General features: G+C 44.1%; 1 protein-coding gene across 2 annotated transcripts in view; it reads right to left on the reverse strand.

The window, feature by feature from the left end:
* Window positions 1-357: 357 nt before the first annotated feature.
* Window positions 358-19137, reverse strand: part of SWAP70 (switching B cell complex subunit SWAP70) — an 87249-nt gene continuing 68469 nt past the window's right edge. Inside the window, exons 7-13 of one of the 2 annotated variants that reach the window (XR_005455685.1) lie at window positions 16413-16594; window positions 11343-11450; window positions 10805-10971; window positions 6006-6204; window positions 3332-3428; window positions 1569-1780; window positions 358-608 (exon numbers count right to left, since the gene is read on the reverse strand). Coding sequence is in view for 1 of the 2 variants with exons in the window: in XM_038765082.1 (XP_038621010.1) it covers window positions 1656-1780; window positions 3332-3428; window positions 6006-6204; window positions 10805-10971; window positions 11343-11450; window positions 16413-16594 (878 nt within the window). In the remaining variant the exon portion in view is untranslated. Of the gene's footprint in view, window positions 609-1133; window positions 1781-3331; window positions 3429-6005; window positions 6205-10804; window positions 10972-11342; window positions 11451-16412; window positions 16595-19137 lie in introns of those variants that run through there. The other variant, XM_038765082.1, reaches the window with a different exon arrangement.

Consider the following 19137-nt stretch of genomic DNA (forward strand, 5'->3'; position numbering starts at 1 on the left):
ACACATGAAGCGCTCAATAAATACTATTGAATGATTCAAAGGAAAATGCCTCTGCTTTTATTGTAATATCAATTTGAGGACACTCGAAGGCTGAATTCACATTGTTTTCTTCCTAGGATAAATGTGAGGCAAGAGCGTTGGACAATAAAAATGATTCAATGATTCCTTTTCAATGACTAGTATTCAAGTCCTCAAATAATAATAACAATTATTATGGCACTTGTTATTAGCTTACTGTGTGCCAGGCACCGTACTAAGCGCTGGGTGGATACAAGCAAATTGGGCTGGATAGTCTCTGTCCCATTTGGGGCTCACAATTTCAATCCCCATTTTACAGATGAGTTAACTGTGGCATAGAAAAGTAAAGTGACTTGCCCAAGGTCACATAACAGACAAGTGGCAGGAGTCAGGATTAGAACTCATGACCTTCCGAACTGCAGTCCTATAGCATTTAATAGGACTTCCACTTCCCTCCTGAAACTAAAAGCAGGTTTAGGTTTTGTTCTTTACTTAACTTTTAACCTAAATATTTTTCCCCACCTAGATTGTGAGCTCCATGTGAGGGACTGAACTGCTTCTCTTGGGTTCACTCCAGCGTAGCACAATGCCTAGCAAGAATAAGCACTTAATAAATACCATAACTAAGTCAAGGCACTTATAAAAAACTGTTCTAATCGAGAAATTAATACCTTTAATACTTTTCACATACAATATGCAAAGTTTTCAGCCCTGTTCTAGCCTTTTCCCATTCATTTCCACTGAATGCCATCTATACTCCTCCTCACAAAGGTTTCTTCCTCATTGCCGAAGTTAAGAATAAAAGCCCCCAGACAAAAGCTATTAGCTTTCTAGCTCTCCTACCCACAAAAGCTTTTCCTCATTGTAGAAGGTAAGAATAAAAGCCCCAAGACAAAATAATAATAATAACAATAATAATAATGGTGGTATTTGTTAACCACCTATGTGCCAAGCACTGTTCTAAGCACTGAGGCAGATACAAGCTGGTCAGGTTGGACATAGTCTCTGTCCTACATGGGGCTCACAGTCTTAATCCCCATTTTACAGATGAGGGAATGGAGGCCCAGAGAAGTGAAGTGTGTTGCACAAGGTCACACAGCAGATAAGTGGCTGAGCCAGGATTAGAACCCACAACCTCTCACCTCCAGGCCCATGCTCTTTCCACTATGACATGCTGCTTCCAACGATTAGTTTTCTAACACTCCTCCCCTCAAGTTTTTCCTCACTGTATATGGTAAGCATAAAAGCCCTGAGACAAAAGCTATCAGCTTTCTAACATATTAACCCATTTGATATCGGCTCATTTACAAAAAAATGATTACAAATACATTTGTATGCAATTACAAATACAATTGACGAATACTTTTCTAATTTCTGCTTTTCTAATAAAAAGGTGATTTTAGAAGTTACCATTTTGGTGGGGGTAGGGGGAGAGTAGCAATGACCAATAACACTCCAGAACTGGCCCTTATTAGAGACAAATATAAATAGGAAGAGGGGCTTGTGTTATACATTGACCCAATACGTAGCACACAAAACAGGAAAACTACCTAGAAGGGGAAAGGCCAGTCTTTTTATTTTATTTTTTTAGCCTCAATCTTCACTAACACCAAATTCTCAGGATCCCCGTGTCCACGCTACTCCTGTGACTCTGAATTAGTCGGTGGTCTTTTCTCTTTCCAGTTCTTCTCTCTTTCTTCAAGTTCTGCTTGGGTGAAGGCTGCTGGTCCCCAGTTGGTGATTAAGTGAGGATTTTTTGAACCTGAAAGACAAGCGTCTTTTAGTAACCGGAATGTTATCTTCCTCCCTTTACGTTTAGGCCTTTTTATAGGCAAGGTATATTCCGTGAGATGAAGAAATATTAACCCAAAAGGATTTTTCAATCAGCTGGTTGTCCTATTTTAGGAGGTTTGCCTGGCAAAGCCCTGAAAGTACAAAATCTCTCTCAGATAAATCCAAAATACTCTCACAGCAAGCTCATCTCAAGGTGTTCTGACAACTTACTTTCCAGCAGACCCCGCAAACACGCAGCAGACAAGAAGGAAAAAAATAACTGATCTGATCTAATCGGTAATCCATTCAATAAACCTAATCCCTAGGGACAATTCCTTGATACATGAGTCTTTCAAATAGCACTAACACCCCCAAATTGTTATAATAATAATAATTATGGATTTATTAAGCACCTACTATGTGTCAGACACGGTACTAAGTGCTAGGGTAAATACAAGGTAATCAGGTTGGATGCAGTCCACATGGGACTCACAATCTTAATCCCCATTTTACAGATGTCATAACTGAGGCACAGAGAAGTGAAGTGACTTGCCCAAGGTCACTTAGCAGACAAGTGGGGAAGTAGCATGATATAATGGCTAGAGCATGGGCCCTGGAGTCAGAAGGTCATGGGTTCTAATCCTGGCTCTGCCACTTGTCTGCTGTGTGGCCTTGAGCAAATCACTTCACTTCTCTGGGCCTCAGCTCCCTCATCTGTAAAATGGGGATAAGACTGTGAGTTCCCTGCAGGACAGGAACTGTGTCCAACCTGAACTGCTTGTAACCAACCCCACACTTACTATAGTTCCTGGCACATAGTAATTGCTTAACAAATACCACAATTATCATTATTATTCTTATTATTATTATGTGGCAGAGCCAGGATTAGGAGCCAGGTCCTTCTTTTCTCCAGGCCCATGTCCTATCCACTAGGCCATGCTGTCCAACCTGGGGTACTCTGGAGACTGTATATATGTATACATGTTTGTACATATTTATTACTCTATTTATTTATTTATTTATTTTATTTGTACATATCTATTCTATTTATTTTATTTTGTTAGTATGTTTGGTTTTGTTCTCTGTCTCCCCCCTTTTAGACTGTGAGCCCACTGTTGGGTAGGGACTGTCTCTATATGTTGCCAATTTGTACTTCCCAAGCACTTAGTACAGTGCTCTGCACATAGTAAGCGCTCAATAAATACGATTGATGATGATGATGATGATGATGACTGGAGAATCTCTTTGGGGAAGTTTGGGTCTACCTCCTCCTCCCTTTCGCCCTTCCTTCTTACCCCTCGCCCCTTCCCCCTGGTTTGAAAGTTGGCTACCATACTCAAGCCATTTGGATGTAGAGGAGAGGGCTAGCAGGAAAATGGCTCTTCACCCTCATCTCCCCTTGCCAGTTGACTGAGCTAGGCCCTCGACTCCAGGAACGGGATATTTTCCCCAGAACAAGGGTCGGGAGAAAGATTTGTTCCAGCAGGGGATGGGGAAAGGATGAGTACAATTTCAGGGCAGAGGACACTCCTGGCGTTACCTGGTTCTATCAACCGAATTAATCCCTCATGTTGTGCCACCTTATCCTTCCAGCTCTTGGTCTTGCTTGCTGCCATCTCCAGCTTCTTTTTCACTCCCTGAAACAAAAACATACATCATTCTCATCTGCATCTAATTGAGAGGTGGTCAGATTTATCTGGAGTCCAGGCTAACCTGTCCACAAATTAGCTCAGATGACTAACCGCGATGGGTTTATGCTCATATAGCTACGTACGAAAGAGAAACCGAATGAAAACCTTGGAAAATGGCCTGGCCCTAGCTCCCATCTTGCCGATTGAAAGGAAATATAAATTCCCAGAGGACTTGGTTTACATTTTCCAACCATTAATAAATTTCAGTGGGGTTTCCACGATCAGCTATTTCTACTTCTGAAAGTCCTTTGCTTCTCCCATTAACTCGGGACCCTGGGGATAGTGACATTTTGGTGTTTAGACCCCAGGTAGTATTATTCATTGAAGAATCAATCATATTTATTGGGCTCTTGGGTGCAATACAACAGAGTTGCTAAACATGTTCCCTGCTCATAAGGAACTTGCAGTCTTGCAGTCTAGAGGGGGAGAAAGACATTAAAATAAGCTATGAATATTATTACTATTGTATTTGTTAAGCGCTTACTATATGTCAAGCGCTGTTCTAAGGGCTGAGGGAGATACAAGTTAAGTTAGAAATAGGGAGAACAGTACATAAGTGTGGTGAGGTGAAGGTGGGGTGAATATCAAGGGCTTAGAGGGAATCAATCAATCAATCGTATTTATTGAGCGCTTACTGTGTGCAGAGCACTGTACTAAGCGCTTGGGAAGTACGAGTTGGCAACATATAGAGACAGTCCCTACCCAACAGTGGGCTCACAGTCTAAGAATAAATCCAAGTGTAAGGGTAACACAGAAGGGAGAGGGAGATGGGGAAAGAAGGGGCTTAGTTGGAGAAGGCGTGGCTCAGTGGGAAGAGCCCGGGCTTTGGAGTCAGAGGTCATGGGTTCGAATCCCGACTCCACCACATGTCTGCTGTGTGATCTTGGGCAAGTCACTTAACTTCTCTGGGCCTCAGTTACCTCATCTGGAAAATGGGGATTAAGACTTTGAGCCCCACGTGGGACAACCTGATCACCCTGTATCCTCCCCAGCACTTAGAACAGTGCTTTGCACATAGTAAGCGCTTAACAAATGCCAATTATCATTATTATTATTATTATTAGGAGATGTACTTTTAAGAAGGCTCTGAAGGTGGGAAGAGAGGTGGTCTGTTGGATGTGAAGGGGTAGGGAGTTCCAGGCCAGAGGGAGAGGTCAGTGGCCAGAGAAATGAGATCAAAGTACAGTAAGTAGGTTGGCGTTGGAGGAATGAAGAAAGTGGGCCGGGTTAGTGTAGGAAATCGGGGAGATAAGATAGGAAGATACAAGCTGATTGAGTGTTTTAAAGTTCACCGTAGTTTCTGTTTGATGTGGTAGTGGATGGGCAGCCACTGGAGGTTCTTGACGAGTGGGGAAACACAGACTTTTTTAATAAAAATGATCCAGGCAGCAAAATGAAGTATGCACTAGAGGGGGAGAGTCAGGAGGTCAGCAAGGAGGCAGATCCTGCAGTAAGCTACAGAAGTTACCTGGTGAAGGGGCAGTATCAATTTCTCCCATGAGCCTTTGCCCCGGTTTCCCAGTGACCTTGTTATTGAGAAGCAGCTTGGCTTAGTGGAAAGAGCACAAGCTTGGGAGTCAGAGGTCATGAGTTCTAATCCTGGCTCCGCTTAACTTCTCTGTGCCTCAGTTACCTCATCTGTAAAATGGGGATTAAGACTGTGACCCCTACGTGGGTCAACCTTGTTATCTTGTATCTACCCCAATGCTTATAACAGTGCCTGGCACATAATAAGCACTTAACAAATACCAAATTATTATTATTATTATTATTATTATTATTATTAAAGGCCCCTCTAGTTCTGCCAGCTCTAAAGAAAGATGGGGGTAAAACTCCAGATCATAGAATCACAGGCTCATATAAATGAAGTAGATCGATCCTGTTCTTATTTTTGGGTTTTTCATCTCAAATGCACTCCATAAATACCACTGATTGATTTCAGCTAGCCATCTCTTCCCTTGTATTACAAATTGTGTATTTATAGTCCTGTCTGTCTCCCCCTCTAGACTGCAAGCTCATTGTAGGCAGGGGACATGTCTCCCAACTCTGCTGTATTGCACTCTCCCAAGCGCTTAGTAGAGTGCTCTGCACATAGTAAGCGCTCAGCAAATGCCATTGATGATGACGACTGATAATGTTGAAAAGGATTCCCTGCAATTGAAGACCATTCAGGACTCGTCCCCCTCTCCAACCCCCCCATCTTACCTCCTTCCCTTCCCCACAGCACCTGTATATAAGTATATATGTTTGTACATATTTATTACTCTATTTATTTATTTATTTTACTTGTACATATCTATTCTATTTATTTCATTTTGTTAATATGTTTGGTTTTGTTCTCTGTCTCCCCCTTCTAGACTGTGAGCCCACTTTTGGGTAGGGACTGTGTCTATATGTTGCCAACTTGTACTTCCCAAGCGCTTAGTACCGTGCTCTGCACACAGTAAGCGCTCAATAAATACGATTGATTGATTGACTGCAGACAAGTGAAAGGTGACCAGCGATTTATAGGAGGGAGCTTACCTCATACTGCTCGAGGGCCTGCTTCCTCTCCAGCTCCAACTGTGCCAGTTGCTCCATTGCCTGCTGAAGAGCACATTCCTTAAGAACGCGCTGGTTCTCTAACTCCTGCTTCTCTGCTTCAGTGGTCTGAATAGCCTGCTGTTGCTCTAAATGCCACTTTTCCAGCTCCGCTCTCTTTGAAGACTCCTCTTCCAACAGCCTACGGATATGGGAGATTTGGAATGAGCCTAGCAAAAAACAGTCCGATGGCACAAATCCACTACTGGGGGGAAAGGTCGAATGGCCCACTGCTATCGCAAAGCATGGTGCAGGAAACAGCCAGCTAGCAGGGACGAAAGGGAAGGGGGGAAAAGGTTGTGAGGAGCTCTTCCAGCTTTGGGACTCTCGGGAGAGGTTTTCATTTGGCACTGACTTTGCTGAACATGCGTTTTGAATGCAGAAACACATCGCACAGGCAAAACACATGACTATCCCAGCAAAATGCCCATACAACTACAGCTCCGGTACTCAAAGACCAAACTGAGTGGGACTGGCACAGAAATGAAATCATCACACACAGGCAAATTAGGAACCTGATATGCAAAGTCAGTGGTCACTGGCCATAAGGACAATTGTGAAATCTGAAAGTCTCCTAAAAGAAAAGAGAAAACAAATAACAGAGAGAGGAAATCACCATATAGAGTGGTGTCAGATCATCAGTTTCATATCAGATTGCCAACGATTCCTTTCCTAAAGCCTACTTCATTTCTGTTATGCCTGACTCAGAATGCCTTGGTCAGTATTTTCCCATAGTCCACTTTTTTCCTTCTTCTTTCTTTAATGGTATTTGTTAAATGCTTACTTTGTGCCAGGCACTGTACTAAGTGCTAGGGTAAATAAGAGATAATCTGATTGCCTTGTATCTACCCCAGCACTTAGCACAGTGCCCGGCACAGCCTAAGTGCCTGACAAGTACATAAAGAAAAAGATGAAGAATCAGGTTGGACACAGTCCATGTCCCCTCATGGGATTCACACTTTGAAATCTCATTTTACAGATGAGGTAACTGAGGCACAGAAAATTTAGGTGATTTGCCCAAGGTCATACAGCAGATAAGTGGCAGAGCTGGGATTAAAACACAGGACCTCTGATTCTTTCTACTACCACACTGTTTCTCATTATGCTTAATAATATTTCTGGTACAAACCTGAAATGGTTCCCGAAAAACAGGACATGCTTTCAGGTTCAGGGATGGATTTACTATGCAGCAACCCCATGCCCCAAATCTCCCCTTCTAGACTGTGATCTTGTTGTGGGCAGGAATGTGTCTGTTGTTATACTGCACTGTCCCAAGCACTTAGAATAGTGCTTTGCACACAGTAAACGCTCAATATATACAATTGAATGAGTGAAACAAATGCAATTCTTAAACAGCTGCTATGACTCTCATTTTCCATATTAAACAGAGGGGCAAATGAGACGGGATGTTAATCACCTATTGGGCCAGAGAGCAGTGCTTTGCACACAGTTATGCGCTCAATTACTACAACTGCAAGAGAGCAATCTATGGTATTTACTGAGCACTTACTGTGTGCACAGCACTGTACCAAGTGTTTGGGGAACGTACAATTCAACAGAATTGGAAGACATGATCCCTATCCACAAAGAGCTTGCAGTCTATAGGAACATCCTGCTATTTTTATTTCTTCATCTTCAATATGCCTTGTTGTAAATTATAGTGCAGCTCAAAGAAGACTCTTAAAATTCAAACCCAGGAAGAGAGGGAAAATATTTCACCTTTAACGTCAGTCTCCCCCTATAGACTGTCAGCTCGCTGTGGGGAGGGAATGTGACTACCAACTGTATTGTATTGTACTGTCCCAAGGACTTAGTACAGTGCTCTGCATACAGTAAGCACTCAATAGATATCACTAGGTCACCCTTAGAAATCTGATTTAAAATCTGCCAGTGTTCCACTGATTCACAAACATGTCCCAGACTAAAATGGTAGAAGTTCCTAGTATGGAGAACAGCGGCACCCTGACTGTCTTGGAGAATGATACCAAAATCACTAGTTTTATTGGTTCAAGTCACCCTGTGAGAAAGATCTCATGTGAACAAAACAACAGTTTCTGTAACTTTACCTGATTGTAAAACCTGAAACCTTTACTAGACTTTATGTCTCGCTCAAGTGTTCCTCATCTTGTTGCCTTGTTTTCTAAAAATCAATCCTCTGGAAAAGTTTTCCAGAAGATAAATCTTTTATTTGACTTTATACCGCCCTGAAACATAACTATTTATCCTCTCTCTCTGGCACAAGTGAGTCCCATGTGCACAGTATCGGTAGGATGACCGATCCAGCTTGGGGACAAGGCACTACCTCACACTGCTTCTAAACTCTTAAGCTCTGAACTTCATCAGCCTCAATGGTTTTCACTGGGTGCTTACCGTGTACAGGGCACTGTATTAAGCATTTGTGCACCACAATATATAGAGTTGGCAGACACATTCCCTGCCCTCAACTGACCTTATAGTCTAGAGTGGAAGACAGACACTAATATAAATAATTTGTAGTATACAATTTATAATCCTGTACATAATTACTGCGGGGTTGAGGGTGAGGTGATTATCAAATGCCCAAAGTTCACAGATCCATGTGCACAGATGCTTTGCCTTACCAGCATCTCTCCAACTAGGGGTGGTGGTTTTGTAAGTGAAAGTGGCAAAAACACTGCCGATGCCTTAAAGAACACTGCTCTAGTTCAAAATCAGGACAGAACTATTTTGTCTCGGAAACTGGATGGTGCAGGATAGAGCACGGGCCTGAGAGTTAGAAGGTCAGGGGTTCTAATCCCAGCTCCGCCGCTTCTCTGCTGTGTGACTCGGGGCAAGGCACTTCATTGCACTTTGCCTCAGTTACCTCATCTATAAAATGGGGATGGAGACTGTGAGCCCCATATGGGACAGGGACTGTGTCTAACCTGATTTGCGGGTAACCAATACAGTGCCTGGCACATAGTAAGCACTTAACAAATGCCATAATAATGGTTATTATTATTACTATCCCATGAACAACAATGAAGAAGAAGCAGAAATTTGGGAAAGAACTGGGGCTTTCTACTCCAGGATAGGTTGTTTCAGGCCCGCGGGGGCAGGGCACGGAGGAAGGTGTGGCCTTCTCTCCCTGCTCTACCCAGTAATGAGCCTGGACCAATCAACAACTGCTACATGGAGCCACTGCCACAACACCTAAGGCAGATAAAAGGCGGTCACTTTGAACTGCAAGCACGGGATGCAGCTTGCGCAGGAGGCTTGCAGTGTCAGTGGTCCGGTCCCTGTCGCCGAGAACTTCTCCCAACCTTCTGCCACGTGAACGGCAGAATGGACTCCCCTGACCAGCAGGCTGGTACTGGACTCTTGACGAAGTGGAGTGGGTGAGAATGTGTATGTGTTACTCCCTTGTACCTTGGTAAAAACCAAGTAAAAAAGTTTCCACACAGTAATCATATGGTAGGTGGTTTGGCCTTACTCTCTATGCGTCACTGAGGCTACCCCAGCCCAGGAAAGACCTGATTGGTACGAGCCAGGGGCTCGTGACATTTGGCCCATAGTAAGTGCTTAACAAATACCACAATTATTACTATGAATTCAGGAAACAACTTTGTTGAGGAACTGAGCAAATCGTGAAGAGTCATCCAACAAAACGCCAAATGCCATAGAGAGATGAGCCCCCCCCCCGCCCCCCCCCAAAACGGTTCCCTGTCTCCTACTTACATCTGGTCTAGTTCCAGCACAGCCCCAAACAACAGAGAAGGAAGAAAGAAAGGAAGGAGGGGAAGGGAGGGGAGGGGAAGGGAGAGGAGGGGAGAAGAGGGGAGGGAAAGAGAGGGGAGGGGAGGGGAAGAGAGGGGAGGGAAGAGGACGAGAGGGAAGGAAGGAAGGAAGGAAGGAAGGAAGGAAGGAAGGAAGGAAGGAAGGAAGGAAGGAAGGAAGGGAGGGAGGGAGGGAGGGAGGGAGGGAGGGAGGGAGGGGGAAGGGGAAGGGGAAGGGGAAGGGGAAGGGGAAGGGGAAGAAAGGAAAGAAAGGAAAGAAATTAAAGGAAAAGAAGAAGGGAAGGGAAGGGAAGGGAAGGGAAGGGAAGGGAAGGGAAGGGAAGGGAAGGGAAGGGAAGGGAAGGGAAGGGAAGGGAAGGGAAGGGAAGGGAAGGGAAGGGAAGGGAAGGAAAGGAAAGGAAAGGAAAGGAAAGGAAAGGAAAGGAAAGAAGGAAAGAAAGGAAAGAATGGAAAGAGGAAATTAAGGAAAGAAAGACAGCAAGAGAGAGACCTAAGAAGCTGTCCCAGTATAAACCATAAATCAGAGTTAACAGACTGGATCCAATCCAGGATGGGCAAATGGATGGTCCAATAAGTCCAGGCCCGACCTGTAAACTCACTGTGGACTGGGAATATGACTACCAACTGTTATATTGTACCCTCCCAAGCGCATAGTACTGTGCTCTGCTCACATAGTGAGCGCTCAATAAATACCACTGATTGACTGACTGACTGACCTGGATCATGGGGTCCAGTTAGAGCAGTGCTGACTCCCCCAAACCCACCCAGATTCCTGGGAGTTCCCCAGATGAGGACGCCCCTAAATTCAGAGGGGAAACCACTCTGAACCGTCATCGTTCAGAAGGAATTAGCCCAGTCACCTGAGGAGAAGAGACGAGGTGAAATCACACATGGCAATTCGCCTCGATTTCAGACCTCCCCCCTGGAAACTGACCCCCGGCAGGTCACAAGCAGGAGAGCCCAAGGTCACTAAAGGGAGCCGGATACCTGGCTTGAAGCTTCCGCACGGTCTCTTCATCTTGCCGAGCCTGTCTCTCATCTTCCAGGGCCTCCTGCAGCTTTAAGTACATTTCTTCAAGTTCACGAACTCTCTGCAAGTACTGCTCCAGTTCGGATGATTTCTGGGCAACCTGTTCCTCCATCTGAAGCCTAATCTGATGGGAGACAAAGGGGGATTCAGTTAAAGGCAATCCGTAAAGGCAGCTCACTGATCTCTCCAACCTTTCTTTCTCTCACAGAAGCACCAAGTCCTACAGATAACTACTGAACTCCCCTCTCCCATTAAAAAATACAAACAAAAAGGCTCGAAATTTAGGAAGTGAGTGAGCCAAACGGCAAAATGCAGACTTCCACTCCGCATCCACCAGCATAAAATTCGTGAGGATAGGGAGTTTGTCGCTTTGGTTAGCTGAAAGTACAACTCAGTACAGTGCATATATACCATTACCGCTACGGACTGAATCAAAGTTCAAAGGCATAGGACACGGTAAGCACAAGTTATTTTCCACAGACGTGGTTTACTTACTAGTTTCTCTCTTTCCAGCTCCAGGCTAAATCTGTCCTGTAATTCGACTTGAGTCTGAAGGCGCTTCTTCTCCTCCTCTGCAGCCCGAGATGCTGCTTCTTCCAGTTTCTGTGCAATCAAAAAGGACTTGCTTTTATCTTACAGGTGTTTGGATGGCACAAAAACCCTCTTTTCACAGACCAGTGGAGAACAGGAGCCAACAAATAATAATAATGACAATGATAATAATAATAGTACTTGTTAAGTGCTTACTATGTCCAAGCACTGTTCTAAGCGCCAGAAATTGCTAGGAAACCTTAGATACCATACTTTTCCTTTTTAATGGATCAAAGTAGATGCAGACAATTCTGTCTCATAATGAACAATGCCATTTACTATACATCCTTCATTTTTAATTTAATTAATTAATTTAATGATGGCATTTATTAAGCACTTACTATGTGCAAAGCACTGTTCCAAGCACTGGGGAGGTTACAAGGTGATCAGGTTGTCCCATGGGGGGGCTCACAGTCTTCATCCCCATTTGACAGATGAGGGAACTGAGGCCCAGAGAAGTTAAGTGACTTGCCCAAAGCCACACAGCTGATTTTAGTGAGAAGCAGTGTGGAAAGAGCCCAGTCCTGGGAGTCAGAGGACCTGGGTTCTAATCCGGGCTCTGTCATTTACCTGCTGTGTGACTTTGGGCCAGTAACTTCCCTGTGTCTCAGTTACCTCATCTAAAAAAATGGAGATTAAAGCTGAGATATGGGACATATGGGACATGGACTGTGTGCATCCTGATTATCTTGTAATTACCCCAACACTTAGTAAAGTGCCAGGCATACAGTAAGCCAAGTAACAAATATCATTAAATGTGTGTGTGAGTGTGTGTGTGTTTGTGTGTATACACATATACTTTTAAAAAGGAAGGATGTTTATACATCCTTTTTTTCATTTCAATGGGTAGGTTTCCCAATATTCATTGTGGGCAAGTAATGAGTCTGTTATATTGTACTTTCCCAAGCACTTAGTACATTGCTCCACACACAATAAGCGCTCAATAAATACAATTGATTGATGCATATACACTCCGTCTACAGACAATGAGGGGTCCAAATGATATTGCCAATTTGTACTTCCCAAGTGCTTAGTACAATGCTCTGTAAACAGTAAGCGCTCAATAAATACGACTGAATGAGTGAATAAATAGATATTAGTGATGTTCTTTTGCATTAATAGGTATGTTCAGAATCTTGACCAAAAGAAAACATCTTTGCTTTCTTAACGAGCAGTGACTGAATTAGATCCAAAAAATTTTCCAGGCCACAAAAAAGACTAACTCACTCATATTCTCCAGCAGGAGGTTTCCAGCTAGTAAATTAAAACAAACAGTCTTCTTTAGAGCTAGCTCAAGCAAAATTACCTTTTGCCTTGGGAGACTGGGTAAGTAGCAATTTTTTTAATTGGGCAAAGAATTCCATTGACAAAACTGCAAAATATAGGGCACTTAATGGTAACCTCTAAGGAAAATGCAAGAAGTACACAACGAAGTTCTCAAGGCAGTTCTGGCCCTGAAATGCTGAAATGCAGAAAACCACCGCATATGTATACCCAATAATAAATTACTCTTTTGACAGCAGTAATGCTACTTCAAGTTATTAGGCACATTCTATGGTCCTGGTAATTACCACATTCATTCATTCAATCGTATTTATTGAGCGCTTACTGTGTGCAGAGCACTGTACTAAGCGCTTGGGAAGTACAAGTTGGCAACATCTAGAGACGGTCCTTACCCAACAGCGGGCTCACAGATGGCACTCTGGATGCTATCAGGTATCAGGGCTTATTTTTCATTTTAAAACAAGTACCCCAATCCAACTATATAAATTATCATGCAGAATTTCTGCCTAAGATACAACAGTGGGCCTACTGTAACAGAAACTTTACTATTTTATGTGATTGATATGCATTTCTCTCATGGAATTACAGGTTCCTTCTGAATCCGTCAATGGTATTTATTGAGCACTCGCTGTGTGCAGAGCACTGCACTAAGCGCTTGGGACAGTACACTTACAATAGGGTTAATACTGAATGCTGTATTTCCTTTCCCCTGAGCCTAAACCTGCAGACTTAAACAGGCAAACACCTGTTCCACCCTGGGTTCAGACATATGCCTTTCAGTTCTTTTTGCTTTTTCGAAATGAGGCGAGAATCAAACCGGAACCCCAATTAACAAGTAACTGGTGCACTGAACCAAGCATATTCCAGGGCCTGTTTCAGAAATTCACTTACAGTGGTATCACATGCTGAGAAACAGAGCATCAACTGCACTGTAAGCAATTTTTAATATTTTTCAGAATTCCAAAAGCACACACGGAAGATATTTTCAGGCGTTTTCTTCTCTGCCACCTCTATGAACTAGGTTTCTCTTTGCCAACCACAGAACATTTACACGAAGTTAAAAATAGCCAAGAGAAAGGTCCCACAGAATATGACAGATTCGGGGTGGGGTGGTGATTTTTCAATTTAGGGTATCAATTTAGAAAGATTCAGCACCAAAATGAAAGCTATACCTCTTACATTTTCCAACTTTCTGCAAACTAAGAGTAAATCCCCATTTTCCTCAGTCAGTCCTTAAGGGGCAGGAGGCCCAAAGGGCATCAGGAAGGCAACATCACTTTATTCCTTCATCCAATAAATGCCTTGTTAGGGAGGAATTAGACTTCATAAAATATTTCCAGTGTCCCTGAACGCAAGACCCAGAAATGCTACTGCTATAAATAGGCTCCAGCTACATCAAACAAAACACACTTTTGCTGTGGTCACTGAACTGTAAAGGAAGAAGATATTTTAAGTACTCCTGAGCCACAAATACAGTTTATCCACTTATTTGAGGCAGAGGTGACAGCTTAAGAGGAGGAGTGGCTCAAAAAGGTAGATTATAATAATAATAATAGTAATATCATTTATTAAGTGCTTACTATATGCAAAGCACTGTTCTAAGCACTAAAAAGAACACTGCAAAAATTAAGGAGCCTATTTAAATTAAACCTTGTTGACATGGAGTGGGGCACACCCAAAGAACGCTTCCTACTTATCAAAATTAACAGTGCTCTGATTGAGAAATTTGTGCTGGTCATTCTCTTGACAATTAAGCCCTCAAACAAATTTTATGAGCTCAAAACTACTGAATGCAATCCCTGGCAGTCCTCTTAATTACACAGAAGCATTATAGAGTCAATCATATTTATTGAGAGCTTACTGCATGCAAAGCACTGTACTAAGCGTTTGATGAATTATACAGCATTATCCAGCAGCCTGGCCTAGTGGAAAGAGCACAGGCCCGGGAGTCAGAGGACCTGGGTTCTAATCCCACCTCTGCCCATTGATTGCTCTGTGAATTTGGGCAAGTCACTTTGCTTCTCTGTGAGTTTTCTCAAGTGTAAAATGGGATTTCAATACCTGTTCTCCCTCCTACTCAGACTGTGAGCTCCATATGGGATGGGGACTGTGTCTGACCTGATTAATCTGAATCTACCCCAGTGCTTAGAACAGTGCTTGTCACATAGTAAGCACTTAAATATAATAATAATAAAAGTAACAATTATACATCTTCTCAAAATTACTGTAAGGAGTTTGTAAATGCACTGTTAGGTGTTTTGTGCCAACTGAGGAAAGAAAACATTAAAGGAACATCTGAAAATCTACAGAATTTCCCGAGCATTTATTCAGCTCCCCGAATCTTCCACTGTTGGTAATTCCTCCAAAATAAGTAAGCTCCAGGGGCAATATTTTAATGGACACCATTTTCAAGAAGGAAGATATGTCCACTGGAGGAAAAGAAACAAGAGAGGGTATGTTTGACAGCTGGAGAAACCATGTAGATAGTTTCTAAGTCCTAACACTTGGGAATTTTCCTAGGTATGGAATTTCCACTGCTTCATTTCAGGCCCAAAGCGTGAATATGTGGAGTTGGGAGGCATGAAACTCTGTGTGTGTGTGTGTGTGTGTGTGTGTGTGTGTGTGTGTGTGTGTGTGTGTGTGTGTGTGTGTGTGTGTGTGTGTGTGTGTGTGTGTGTGTGTGTGTGTGTGTGTGTACTTTCAGTATATTCTAACGAACTCCAGCATCCTTGACCACTCCCCATCTAACAAACACCCGAGAGGTCAATGGGATGTTCTTGCCGCCCCAACTTTTTTAACTCTCAAGTAATAACAACGATAAAAATACTAATAGTAATAATGGTATTTGTTAAGCACTTACTACATGCTTAATAAATGCTTAGGGAAGCAACATGGTCTAATAGATAGAGCATGGGCCTCGGAGTCAGAAGGATCTGGGTTCGGACCTGCCACTTGTCTGCTGTGTGACCTTGGCAAGTCACTTCACTTCTCTGTGCCTCTGCTACCTCATCTGTAAAATGGGGATTGAGCCTGTGAGCCCCATGTGGGACAGGGACTGTGTCCAACCTGATTTGCTTGTATCCCTTCCAGCATTTAGTACAGTTCCCAGCCCATAGTAAATGCTTAACAAATACCATAATAATAAGTGCTTAACAAATGCCATTCTCATTCTCATTATTATTATATGCCAGTCGATCGAACACTGTACTAAGTGCTGGGAAAGATAAAAGGTAATCAAGTCAGACCCAATCCCTGTCCAAAATGGGGCTCACGGTCTAAAATGGTACTGAATCACCATTGTACAGATGAAGAAACTGAGACACGGAGGAAGGGAAGTGACTTACCCAAGGTCACACAGCAGGCAAGTGGCAGAGCTGGCATCAGAACCCAGGCCCCCTGGCTCCCAAGCCCGGGCTCTTTCCCCGAGGCCCCACTGCTAAAGAGGCCAACGGCAACAGTAGCTCCTTGAGGGTAGGATGACGTGTGTGTTGCTTTAGTTGTATGCTTCGCCCTCAGATACCGCTAATAGACTAATTGACCTCGCTTGTTTAATTAGAAGCACAACTCAAGAGAAAAGCCTCTTACAAGACTGTTTCCTGGAACTGACACTGGCTTTAGGCCAACATGATTTTCATAATGTAAGATGTGGGGAGGAAACAAAAATAATCTAGTGCAGGTGCGTGTTCTCACCTTCCTCACCATCTCTAGTTCCTGCTGCTTGTTCTCGTTGGCCACCTGGAGTGCTTTCATTTGCCGCTCCAAGTCCTCTTGCTCGGCCAGAATCTTTTTGCGCAGCTCTTTCCGTCTCTGGCGGGCTTCTTTGTGAGGCGGCGGCTTCCCCAGTTTCAACAAATTGATCGTGGAATGGATGGCTGGAAAGGATTTGGTGGACAAAATGGAGTAAGAAAAGTACAGTGGGGAACTAATGTAACTGAACACGACTGCATTCCTTGTTCGATTAAAGCTACTAGTGAGTTTAATCAAAACTCTTTTTTTTTTAACGGTATTTGTTCAGTGCTTACTATGTGCCAGGCACTGTACTAAAAGCTGGGGTAGATACAAGCTAATCAAGTTGGACACAGTCCTGGTCCCATGTGGGACCCGTCTTAATCCCCACTTAGCAGATGAGGTAACCGAGGCAAGGAGGAAGTCAAAGTGACTCACCCAAGGTCTCACAGCAGACAAGCGGTGGAGTCGGAATTAGAATCCAGGTCCTTCTGACTCTATTCTAACAACTCCGGGCTCTGAGATCTTTGCTTCTTGTACCCTGTCCCTGCGCTTCCAGGTGAGCCAGTAGAAACCCAAGTTAAAAATTCCTCACCACTGGCTTTAATGCACACCATCACCTTACCCCCTCCTACCTCACGTTGCTCCTCTTCTACCCAGCCTGCACACTTTGCTCTTCTAATGCTAACCTTCTCACTCTACCTCCATCTCAACAATGACAACAAATTATATCTCAACAAATGACAGATACGTGCATAAGTGCTGTGGGGCTTGGAGTGGGGGGATGAATAAAGGCAGCAAGTCAGGTTGCCACAGAAGGGAGTGGGAGAAGAGTAAAGGAGGGCTAGTCAGGGAAGGCCTCTTGGAGGAGATGGGCCTTCAATAAGGCTTTGAAGGGGGAGAGAGAAACTGCCTGCTGGGTATGAGGAGGGAGGGTGCTCCAGGGCAGAGGGAGGATGTGGATGAGAAGTTGGTGGTGAGATGGATGAGATCAAGGCACCGTGAGAAGGTTAGCATTAGAGGAGCGAAGTGTGCAGACTAGATTGTAGTAGGAGAGTAGCGAGGTGAAGTAGAAGAGGGCAAGGTGATGGAGTGCTTTACCAATGGTGAGGAGTTTCTGTTTGATGTGGAGGTGGATGGGCTTCAAGGCCGTCCATCACCTCGCCCCCTCCTACCTCACCTCCCTTCTCTCCTTCTACAGCCCAGCCCACACCCTCCGCTCCACCACCGCTGATCTCCTCACCGTACCTCACTCTCGCCTGTCCCGCCATCGACCCCCGGCCCACGTCATCCCCTGGGCCTGGAATGCCCTCCCTCTGCCCATCCGCCAAGCTAGCTCTCTTCCTCCCTTCAAGGCCCTGCTGAGAGCTCACCTCCTCCAGGAGGCCTTCCCAGACTGAGCCCCTTCCTTCCTCTCCCCCTCGTCCCCCTCTCCATCCCCCCCATCTTACCTCCTTCCCTTCCCCACAGCACCTGTATATATGTATATATGTTTGTACAGATTTATTACTCTATTTATTTATTTATTTTATTTGTACATATCTATTCTATTTATTTTATTTTGTTAGTATGTTTGGTTTTGTTCTCTGTCTCCCCCTTTCAGACTGTGAGCCCACTGTTGGGTAGGGACTGTCTCTATATGTTGCCAATTTGCACTTCCCAAGTGCTTAGTACAGTGCTCTGCACATAGTAAGCGTTCAATAAATATGATTGATGATGATGATGATGGGCAACCAGTGGAGTTTCTTGAGGAGTGGGATAACATGGTCTGAACGTTTATGAAAGAAAATGATCCAAGCTGCAGATTGAAGTATGGACTGGAGTGGGGAGAGACAGGAGGCTGGGAGGGGAGTAAGGAGGCTAACACGGTAACCAGGGCAGGATAGGATACGTGATTAGATTAACGTGGCAGCAGTTTGGATGGAGAGGAAAGGGCAGATTTGAGCGATGCTGTGAAGTTGGAACAAATAGAATTTAATGATGGATTGAATATGTGGGTTGAATGAGAGAGAGACGAGTCAAGGATAATGCCAAGGTTATGGGCTTGTGAGACAGGAAGGATGGTAGTGCCATCTACAGTGATGGGAAAGTCAGGGGGTGAACAGGGTTTGGGTGGGAAGATAAGAAATTCTGTTTAGACGTATTAAGTTTGAAAGCACATACTGTGTGCAGAGCACTGTACTGAATGTTTGGTAGAGTACAACAGAGTTGACAGACACATTCCCTGACCACAAGGAGCTTACAGTCTAGAGAAGGACCCGTCTCACAAGCCCACAACCTTGGTGTTATCCTTGACTCCGCTCTCTCATTCACCCCACATATCCAATCTGTCACCAATGCCTGCCGGTTTCATCTTCACAACATCACCAAGATCCGCCCTGTCCTCTCCATCCAAACTGCTACCACGTTAGTACTATCAGTCATCCTGTCACGACTGGATTACTGCATCAGCCTCCTTACTGACCTCCCAACCTCCTGCCTCTCCCCACTTCAGTACATACTTCACTTTGCGGCCCGGATTATCTTTCTACAGAAATGTTCAGGGGTTGCCTAACAACCCCGGTTTCAAACAAAAACTCCTCATTATTGGCTTCAGAACTCTTCATCACCTTGCCCGTTCTACCTCACCTCCCTTCTCTCCTATATCCCAGCCTGCACACTCCACTCCTCTGATGCTAACATTCTCACT

This window comes from Tachyglossus aculeatus, chromosome 22 (assembly GCF_015852505.1).
Source record: "Tachyglossus aculeatus isolate mTacAcu1 chromosome 22, mTacAcu1.pri, whole genome shotgun sequence".
NCBI classification, from domain to species: Eukaryota; Metazoa; Chordata; class Mammalia; order Monotremata; family Tachyglossidae; genus Tachyglossus; species Tachyglossus aculeatus.